The sequence below is a fragment of the Populus euphratica genome, unplaced genomic scaffold, assembly GCF_000495115.2.
Source record: "Populus euphratica unplaced genomic scaffold, PopEup_1.0 scaffold113.1, whole genome shotgun sequence".
NCBI lineage: Eukaryota > Viridiplantae > Streptophyta > Magnoliopsida > Malpighiales > Salicaceae > Populus > Populus euphratica.
Window position 1 is genome coordinate 392,666 of NW_011499984.1, and position 10,682 is coordinate 403,347.

At 34.5% G+C, this 10,682-nt stretch overlaps 1 protein-coding gene across 5 annotated transcripts; it reads right to left on the minus strand.

The window, feature by feature from the left end:
* Window positions 1-1,070: 1,070 nt before the first annotated feature.
* On the minus strand, window positions 1,071-9,011 carry LOC105139975 (ubiquitin carboxyl-terminal hydrolase 15-like). 5 transcript variants are annotated; one of them, XM_011046632.1, is made up of 14 exons: window positions 8,669-9,011; window positions 7,484-7,902; window positions 5,778-6,418; window positions 5,637-5,693; window positions 5,545-5,552; window positions 5,320-5,408; window positions 4,804-4,889; window positions 4,539-4,701; window positions 4,297-4,420; window positions 3,990-4,147; window positions 3,662-3,746; window positions 3,157-3,369; window positions 2,187-2,248; window positions 1,071-2,063 (listed from the first exon to the last, which is right to left on the minus strand). In XM_011046632.1, the coding sequence occupies exons 2-14, from the start codon at window positions 7,768-7,770 to the stop codon at window positions 1,625-1,627; spliced, it is 2,412 nt and encodes an 803-aa protein (XP_011044934.1). In that variant the 5' UTR covers window positions 7,771-7,902; window positions 8,669-9,011; the 3' UTR covers window positions 1,071-1,624. The 5 variants fall into 5 exon arrangements, with proteins under 5 accessions (XP_011044934.1, XP_011044933.1, XP_011044935.1 ...); XM_011046631.1 differs by having other exon boundaries at window positions 5,545-5,690; XM_011046633.1 differs by having other exon boundaries at window positions 5,545-5,693; window positions 6,171-6,418; window positions 8,669-9,010.
* Between the last annotated feature and the right edge of the window lie 1,671 nt (window positions 9,012-10,682).

Consider the following 10,682-nt stretch of genomic DNA (forward strand, 5'->3'; position numbering starts at 1 on the left):
AGTTATTTGTTTTTATTATTTAAAATTATTTAAAAAATTAAACTATTTTTATTTTATTATTTTAAATTAATATGTTTTTAGTGTTTTTAAATTATTTTGATACGATAATATAAAAAATAATTTTAAAAAAATAAAAAAATATTATTCTAATATATTTTTAAATAAAAAAATATTTTAAAAAAAAACCGCAACTATATTTTTAAACAAACATCCTATATTTTAGACCAAAAAACAATTTTAATGTAAAACAAGAATATACAGCTAATGTCTTTTTTTCTATAAAGATTGATTAAACTTACTTTTTATTTCTTTTTTATTTTCTGCTGATTTCTCTATGCTTTTTTAAACACTAGGATTTAAATATGAATAAAATAAATGCTTGACAAAACATATAACCTTTAAACCAAAAGGAATAAAATAAAAATCGAGAAGAATCTTTCCAAAAAGGTGCTGGATGAATAGTGTTGGGCTAAAAAAATATTGATGCCACCAGAACTGGATTCTTACAGCAAGTTACCCTCTCTTCTTTTAAATTTATCTGTGTTTAATCTATTATTATAATAATTTCGTTTTTACTAACATTATTATTAATTATGCATTTTCTAACGCTTCTAATCCTCCCACAAGTCACAAGGCATTATATAATTCATGATCAATGACTAATGAAATTCTAATTGTCTTTCCACAACCAAGCAGTTTAAAATCTTCGTGGGTTGGTGGAACCTGGAAACCGAGCGACAACTCGGTGAAGGCGTGAACGGTACGAGGGTATTGCCCTGATTCTACACCCTTCCATGTTCTAAGATGACATTCCAGTTAAACGGAAAACCATTCCTGAGACTGCTACAGTTTTCATGCAGGTGCCGCAGGGAATCCAAATTCCTGGTTGGATCGATGCCTTTCATGAGGTATAACGTCGTGCTAGTTCGCACTACAAGACCGGAACTTCCTAGGAGCCATGAACAATGGCCTACGAGAAGCACACACTGCTCGTTTGACGAGCATGGTAATTAAATTTAAATAATGGCAACGTGACCAAATCCTAAATAAATAAATTGAAGAAAAGGAGACCCAACACAACAAAGAAAACTGTCATTCGTATTTCATAGTACAACAAATTAGATTACTGGCCCGGCTGACATGCGACAACTGTCGGGCACAGACTCACTGTTAGCTTATCTAATATGAGCTAAGCAAGTGAAAATACTACAAGCTAAAACAAATGGAGCCAAGGATATGCTGGCACTTTACAATTTTCAATAATAACAAGAATCTTCCTTTCCTAGGGTACTCTAAAAACAATCCACATGCCCCGATCAACTTGGTATTGAAAACAAAAATTTCGAGGCAGGGCTTCCACCTACCTAAGTCAATAATCATCATTTGGGATCTACACACTACAGTCTACAATGACCATAAGATCAATCAAGACCACACTTTGTGATTCTCCCGTTTTCTACAGGCATGGTGCAGGAACTGTCTGTCAAGAGTTTGGTTGATGAATCACAGGCCTGTTTGTAATTTTCTCCTTTCCAGGCTCTGGAGGTTGGGTTGATGAGCATGAATCCAAAACATGGCCCCTCTCCTCCAAGAACCTAGTTTGTGGCCTCCTATTTGAAAATGTTCAACGGCAAAGAGTATTCTGATAAGAGGATTCTGGAGCATACAAATCATTGAAAATCGATGAGAAAGCATCTGCATTGCATGCATCAGCATAATCTATAGTACTGAAAGAGTCTCTGGTGCTCTCGGTTGTGAAAGAAGCCTCGTCAGAGCTTGTAAAAAGGGACCGATCACTTGATGTAGCATCAGAAAAATCCATCACCTGAGAGGGATTTTTCTTTGCACTCCTCCTTGGAATGCCATTAGCATAGCTGGCAAGGCTAGAACAGTTTTCTGGTTTGACATCCAATGAAGCTTCTGGGCCAACAAAGTGGCTGCTGCATTTGCTCTGTCCTTGTCTTGAAGGTTTCTGAGTTCTTGACATGCAGTGTCTCAAAGATAATGGAACTTGTTGCCTGCTGGCTTTCTCGCAAATTGCCTTTTCAGGGCGAGGACAGGACCTAGGAAATAAACACTTACAAGAAGTTGAGGGAAGTACAGACAAATGTAAACATTAACTAACAGTAGCATTCCTGAAAAGAAGAGACCAAGTAACTGGAGTCAATTTCAACCCCAATGTTTACCTCGTGTAAAACAAAATATATGCTCCTTCCAACATCACCTGGCTCATCGATACTGGATGAACCTGTTATGAGAGCGTGATCCAAAATCATTGAAATCCCAGTTCATCAATATAGAATATCAGGGAAACAATTAAAACATCAGAATTTTAAAATACAGTTGATCATGTTATTTAATATCCATATGATGGGCAACCAGTAAGAGGGAAGAAGAACAGAAAGAGAGGGGAGAGAGGTAACTTGTGGTGATCTCACGAAACTAAGGAGAGCACTTTCATGAATTTCATCAGCTATGTAGAGCTGTACATAAATATGCAGAAAAAAGTTTATCCTTTGGAAGGTACAGTTATAAACCTGAGATGCTAATAACAAAAAACCGTTGAAGATTGATTTTTGCACTGGAGAATAATTGGAAGGTACGGTTATAAACATGAGATGCTAATAACAAAAAACCATTGAAGATTGATTTTTGCACTGGAGATTAATTAGAAGATACGGTTATAAACCTGAGATGCTAATAACAAAAAACCATTGAAGATTGATTTTTGCACTGGAGATTAATTAGAAGATAGACAAATAGCAGTTCTAATTTCTGGCCATATTGGACATGATAGAAGCACAACCAGTCCAGAATATCATGTCTATAAAATGCCATCTTAGTCTTAAAGCTGTATATTGTATGGTCACATCCTGACTGTAGAGTGAATATTATAAGATTGTAGTTTAAACATCTCCATCTTTTGTTTTCTCCACTTTCCAAACTAAGCCAACTCTATCTCAAAGTTGGTTAGCAGATGAAACCAAGGTACATAAGTTAAATATGACATGTGAAACCTAAGGCCACTGAATTATAAGGTTTCACCCTTTCCAGAAAACAATATGCAACAAAGCATAAATATTTTGAGAGAGAGAGAGAGAGAGATGAATGATCCAATTACTATAGAAATGAACTGAAATAAAGAAATGGGTGTACCTCAGTGTCATCTATCCTGAACCAGCTCCCTTGCAAATCCTTTACATATGCCACGTAATGTCCAGAAAAGGAGGCATTCAGTGTATCCAAATGTACCACAACAGCATAAAGCATGTAAAGAGGAGGGACATCACCAGTTCCAGTCATAAATGGGATCATATCCAACATGTCAGGAAAAGTGACACATTTGTTTATTTTCCCATATTTTCCCTCCTGGTGAAGCAAAACCAACAATCTGAGAATCAAAACAATTAAAACCATCCATCCAAAAGAATATAAAATGTAAATATCCCAGAAAGGATATCAAAACCTACACAGTCTAGGCGGGTTAGAAACATTTAATTTGGTAAATTGCTACCTAAAAAAATTAAGTGATGAAACATCATGCCACGACTCAAAATTAATATAGTGAACTTAACGCTAATAGCAGGCACCCTTATATAATTCCTGCAAGTGGATTGAACATATGACAAGAAAGTAATTGTACTGAAATATGCAAGCAAACCTGGAATCTCTTCAAAACAATTGTCAGGACGTTTGGTGCCTCATGTATGCTCAACTGCTTCCTAGCTCGGACATATGCAGCACACCTTTTCATCAAAATATTTTCAGAGCCATTAAGTAACTTGATTTTTACTTCCAAACCTAAAACACTAACACATACCATGGCAGTGATCACACACAAAATAAAAAAGGAAAGGAAGAAAAAGAAAGGAAAGTAAAGGAAAGGAAAGGAAAGGAAAAGGAAATAAGTTATCCAAAAAAGGAAAGGAAGAAAAAGAAAGGAAAGGAAAGGAAGGGAAAGGAAAGGAAAAGTAAATAAGTTATCCAACCTTCCACATCTGTACATGTTTTCTCCATCTAGTTCTTCAGGGGTTGTAAACTGAGTCAATGCATCTTCAAGTGACTCAACCCAACCAAATATCTCTAGTGTAAGATCCATAATATTCTCATATCTTTCTGACTCATGATGACATCTCAGGCATTTGACCTAGTATAGTAGCAAACATTTAACCTCTTCATGTTTGTTGTGTAGGATAAGTCTTCAACTAAAATGACAGAAATGAGGATGCACAAAAAAGAAATAAACATATTTGCATTGAAACAAAAAGACAGTTCAAAGAACCAAAGAAGCAACACCTTCGACCTAAGACGCCCACCAAAAGTATGCTGTATGAAAGTTGTTTCCTGCAATCTGGGATCAACCCTGTCTTCACCACCCAGTTTCTCCAAGCATATGGATTGCATTGATGCAATCAGAAGCCTGGATGAAGAGCACGCATAAATAGGAGGAAAGAATTATGAAGCAAAGTGGGACTAGCATCTCCAGTATGAAATTTGAAACCAAGATAAAAACATCAGCTAGTGAATCTTTAGAAGACCTTAAGAACTCATGTGCATCTTCTTGACTTCCATTGCCAATCTGATGATTAATTTTTCGCATATGCAGTAGGATTCTACTGGGAGACAGAGGGCCCCCACATTCTCTTATCATCATTACATGCTGCTCAAGTTCACACATGAGACACCAATCTATCTCACAACCTAACAAGCATGTGCAGATATGAAAATTAGAAATATCAGAGAAAATTACTACTGTACTTTTTAAATACCCACACAACAGGAAAAATGAAAAAAGAAGAATACAGGCTCTTGAATGTGATCTACGAAGCAAGAAGACGATCAGAGGTTTTGTGCAGGTTAAACATTGGAGGACAGCATTGGCATAGCAACTGCAAAATAGAAAATGTGAGTAATAGAAAAGGCACAAGAAAATAATGAGCTTGTTACATTCAGAAATAAGAGCCTAGCTTGTTATAATTTATATAAACTTGCTCCTTTTATACTTGAACTTACAATCACAAAAGGTAAATAAACTTTTGGTTAGTCTCGTCACAAGTACATGTAAGCCTTCATCAATTAACAGTAACTGTCTAGCATATAAATGTCAATATTCAAACATAAGATTTACAATACAGGCATTCACCCATGTAAAAGTTGACTGCTCACAATCTATGTGCAGCAAAATTCAAACTAGCAGCTAGTTTATGTTTCAGTTTATGAACGGCAGCATGGTAAATTGACATTCTCTTCATTTTGCTTTAGCTCACAAAAAACATTGTACACATTTTTATTTTGCATTAGAGAAACATCCATTCATACCTGTTTCCACAATTTACAAGTCCTCTAGGTGTTAAGTCGATAACTTCAGAATTGAAAAGGTTCACAAATTCTTCATAAGGGAACAGCATCTGAGATGAAATTATATGATAACAGAAAGAAATACCCCATTATGACCGACTTCATAGCCTGTGTCAAATAACCAAAACACAAAAAAGGACAGTGCAAACTGAACTCTCAAAAGCTTAAATAGAACTTAAAACTAACCCTTAATTTTGTGTGAGTAGCATTAACCCCTGTTATATCTTGAGTAGCAAGTTTTGACGACTTCCTTAAATCCACCATCTTCATAATACCAATGCTTGTAACCCCATTGGTTCCTGCTGCAGGGTTTGCATTGCCCATTCTTCCAACTTCTGCATCACAGGTATACATTTAAAAGAAGTTCAGAGAATAACTGATATATTGGGTAAGGATGTAAGGTGATCCATTAAACCTACTTGAATCATCTGTAAGTTGTCCTTTTCCATCTATTTTAAAATTGGATTGGTCTCCAGAGAATTTCATCTTTGATTTTGATGATTTCAAAGGTTTGTTTCCCATGGGATGCAATGCAGTATTAGCTTTCACATTTCCATTCATAACTGGTGTTTCATAAGAACATTTTGGTCCTGCCATTTCACCATCAACAGATGCTTCCGCATTAGAGAAATCTACTACATTAAAAACAAAGTTTGTTCCAATTTCATGTGCATTTATCCCATATTTTCCTGCATTCAATGAGCTTGAGGACCCACAGAACATTTCTTTGTTTGATTTGCATGAAACTTTCTTGTCTGGACTTCTTCTGTGTAGCCTAGCTTCTTGAGAGGTAACAGTTGCAGGACAATTACCAGCAGCACAAGCACCAGTGCGTGTTAAAGGATGGACATTATTATCTGAAAGACCAGTATCCATTGCAGGCTGCTTGCTATTATACCCTAAGGAAAATAAGTCCAAGCCATCATTGATTGATAACTTCTCAGGGATGGATTCATCACATGAGGCAGCCATAGGAGATGAGCATGAACTTGTAGTTTCCAACCGTTGGCACTCTTCCTTATGGACTTGTCTCCAATGAATTATTTGACACTTTCCAGAACTGCATGAGGGTTTATGATGAAAATTAACAAACTTGAAACTTGGTTCAGTAAGTTATGGTTTACATCTACAAGTAGGAAATGTGCATCACATGTGTTACTTTGGTTCCCCAGCTCCATGGTTGATGCTAAACAGACTATAAGAGACACATCAATTTGGGGTGGGGGAGTTAAAAGGAATTTTGGGGTGGGGTGTCAAAAGAAATAACAAGAAATCATGTTTGCAGGTTTATTAACATGATCTGCACAAAATTGCAACAAGAAATTAACAACTAAAACTTGTTTTATATCTGAAAAAGACCCTTGCATACATACAGCAGAAATTTTGTGTAAAGTTTCCCATAGAATTAAACCCTATGCTTGCTTGTCTGAGGAAGGGCAACAGTTTCTTACATGGTCAATAGTGCAGAGAGTGAACATGATTTAATGGTTTTTTGACCTGCACTTTGGGTATGTGGAGGGAAAGAATGCGATCAAGTTGAATCAGAGATTTTATCCAGTGAAACTGGTCTGTTAATTGCATTTCACTCCTGAAGCCAAGGATTTATTAGCCTATAGATTCATCTCTCCAGATAGAAGACAGAAAACAGACAGATGAATACGAAGAAAAAAAACCAGTGCAACAAACCAGGTTTGTAGCTTTGATGCTTTTGTGATTACTGGTAAACTCAGCAAACCTTCAGATGAATTCTCTACATTTGGCTCTTTGTTTCATTTACTTTAATAAATTAACGAAAAAATAGAACCTCCAAAGCTTTGAAAAGAAGCATTTGGTACTCACTCACAGGACCTGGATGGTTTTGAAACTGACATATTCTATGAGTAACGGAAATACTTGTCTACAATTACAGAAATCTTATGACAGACGTTATTTAGACCATCCACAGTCAAGATCTTGCCTTTTTAATTGTTTTCTAAACAGTGGAGTTTGTTTGTGCAAATTTAAGGAAATACAGATAGTATGACAAATATTTCCTTATCGAGGCCAGGGCAGACAGAAACAGGATAGTTTAGTAAAAGTAAGAAATAAACACAATTATCTAGAGAAAAAGGACAAGCAAAAGTACCAATATCTAACAGACTTGCATCTGGAGCAGCGGGTTGTAGCTGGACTAAAGCATCTAGCACAAAAATGAATTCCATTCTTTGAAGTAGACATAGGAGGAATGATACAAGCAGTAGCCATTACTTCTGCTCTAAAAGCTTCTTCAGCAGCCAGTTGAGCAAGCAAACTTATCCTCTCTCTCTTCTTTGCCGATTCACTCCATTTCCCAAGCAAAATGTAAGCAACCAGAGGAAGCACGCCCAAGACAAGAAACAGGTCAGGTATATCAGCTTCCCTTGGTTCAAGCATGTCCCCACCAGAATATTCATATCCAAACTCCCCCCAGAATCAGTACCCACAATAAGTCCCTTTGTTCTACATAAGGGAAGCTAAATCAACACCCAAAGCCAAAAATAAGAAAATCATCCTCCGCCATTCAACCTGCCAAAATTTTCAAGCCGTGAATCCTCACAACTCAACATGGCATTACAAATAGGTAAGCACATTCTCCATTTTCTCTCGGAGTCAATCATAGATAACCGAACACATATTAACAGCAAGAGTTCAATCTCAAATTAGTACTTTTCAATGCGCAAACTTGTACTCAATCAGAAGAGAAGCAAGAAATCTATTTTCCCCCCTTAACAGAACACAACAAAATGGGAACATTTTCTAAAATTTGCATAAACTATTCAAAAAATAATAACTAGAAAGTGTCAGTGGCAATATGCCAACTAGAACTATCTTTAGAAATCTGATACTTTGGTTCACAAGGTCCCTTCAAACCCAGGATTCAGTAAACACTCGCATTACACAAAATATAAACCCTCAATCTAATGAAGACTGGCATGACACATTTCTATGTAGACCCCCAAAAGGAAAAAATAATTGTAATCAAATAATAAAAAAAAAAAATTGTGAAACCCCCCCCCCCCTCCCATCTCCAATTTCACATTTCTACACAATCTATTAACAAAGGAAAAAAAAAAACCACAAAGTCCAACATTTTAGAAGCAAGAACCTTTAAAACAACCTCAGAAAACAATACTTAATGTTGTTTGAGACAAATGAGCAAAGAAATCCTACACATTAGTTCACTTATGTTCTCAGATTAAATTAAAGTACAAGAAAGGTACAAAATGGTTAAATCATGATAAATAAAACAATAAACGAAAAAAGATGTTTTCACAAATACGTACATGCCTACCTCAAGTCATGAAGCAAAAAAAAACAAAAGAAAAACGGAAAGAAATCTTGAAGCCAACAAAAGAAACAACAGTTTCACTTCTTCCTTCTCCTTCTCCTTCTCCTTCTCTTCAAAAAGATTCCTTGATTCCTCATATAGAAAAACTAAGCACGCAGTACCATACAAAACTGCACCAAATTCTCTAGCTCCCCACTTTCTTTCTTTCTACCCCCTCTCACACTTTTCAACATTTAGGGTTTTCTTCTATATCTTGTCACTCACGCAAAAACTATACACCCTAGTCAATGCCCCAACACGTGGCAGATTCCCATTCAGTAGTTCTACATAGGGATGGTGAGAGCTCTATCTGATTGAGTATATAAGCCGTTGGATATTCTCAATTTCGGGGTGTGCTTTTAGACAGGGGGTGGTCTCGGAAAGATAGCACATGTTCTTCCCAATAATTTTAACTCGAGCCACGTGTACGGGTGAGATCGATCGTGAAGGATAAACGTTGTGATGGGCAGAGAAGAATTTTGTAATTCTGTTAATAATAAAGAAAGAAGAAAAGGAAAAGAGAGTACAATTACAGTGTGTGAAATGCATAAAGTTATGGTACAGCGAAAAGTAATTTAAGTTTTGAACAGTGTCGTTCTGAGTGTTCAGACGACAGAGCCCGTGAGATGCTATTATCTTCCTTCGCACTCGTTTTTTGACCTGCGTTTCGCAATACTGAGGGCTTGATTTTTTTTCAAAAACAACTAAGATTTATCTTTGACAATTAAAAAAGAAATTATGAAAGTCAATAATAATGGCTAAATATAAATTTAGAAAAGTCCAGAGATGGATATTTAATATTGTAATATACTCTATTAATCTAATTGTATTTAATATCTTATTTAATTTATTTAATTAAATGATAATAGAAATAAATACATATTAAATTGATTAAATAAAATTAAAATAAAAAAAATGTCTCAAAGTTGTATTTATTAAAAATACTATCTAAAAATAACTATTTTTATTTTTAAAAATAAAATTCAATCATATAAAACATATAAAAAAATTATATATGAATTAGAAAGATCTATTCAAAAATTAAATATATACAAAATAAAAAACAATCACTATTTAAAAAAACACATGTAATAAAAAAAGCATGACTTTTTAAAAAAATCTAAAATTACTAAAAAAATAAAAAAAAAAGAGAGAAAGGCTAAGCACGACTATGCATAGTAAGTCAAGTCAGCACTTGGCCAAATTTAAGAGTGCCTAAGTGCATATCTATTTTTTTTTTAAATGTAATTTGGATGTATGACATGTTATATGTCCTAATGTTTTTTTTTAAATAAGTTAAACGATGCATGGTTTGTTAAGGCAGATCACATGTCGTTTGACTTACCTTAGATTTTGACCACTATAAAAATCGAAAATCAGGGTTGAATATTTTTTTTATCCAAAAATCTATTTTTTAATCTATTTTTAACTCAAAACACATAGAAAAACACCATAAAAACTTTAATAAATCCAGTTATGACACTAAAAAACCATCCAAAAATAGCACGATCAAAGAATTGATGTTTTCTCCCAAATATAATATTGTTGAAATAATAAATAACCAAGCAAGACAATATCAAACTATAGAGAGGTTAATTGTATAAACTATAAATAAAGAAATAGATAATAACAGAAAAGGAGTTGAAGAGATCGTTGAGATGTGATATTGATGTAAGGATTTAAACAAATACAAAACAATTGTCAATGTTAAAGAATCCACTAATGGTATTTCAAATAAGTATAATATAAACTCTTTTTATTATTTAATTGGAAACTACACACAAGGAAGGTTTTAATATAATTATAATTTATTAACATGATTATATCAATTATCTTATTTGAGTAATGTCAATACTTGTAAATATTGTCAGGTATTCATGGTGATAACTTATATTAACAACAAATAAAGTTCCTTTCATAACATAGTTGACAGTTATACCATACAGTTGGGCTATGAAAGTATCAAGTATTTATTGTA

Bases quoted from the DNA above. Each gene is read 5' to 3' on its own strand.
- LOC105139975 (XM_011046629.1), bottom strand. From the start codon at position 7,770: ATGCTTGAACCAAGGGAAGCTGATATACCTGACCTGTTTCTTGTCTTG. The intron at 2,249-3,156 runs GTACACCCATTT...CTCTCATAACAG, and splicing joins TCAGGATAGATGACACTGAG to GTTCATCCAGTATCGATGAG. The intron at 2,064-2,186 runs GTAAACATTGGG...TTTATTTCCTAG, and splicing joins TATATTTTGTTTTACACGAG to GTCCTGTCCTCGCCCTGAAA.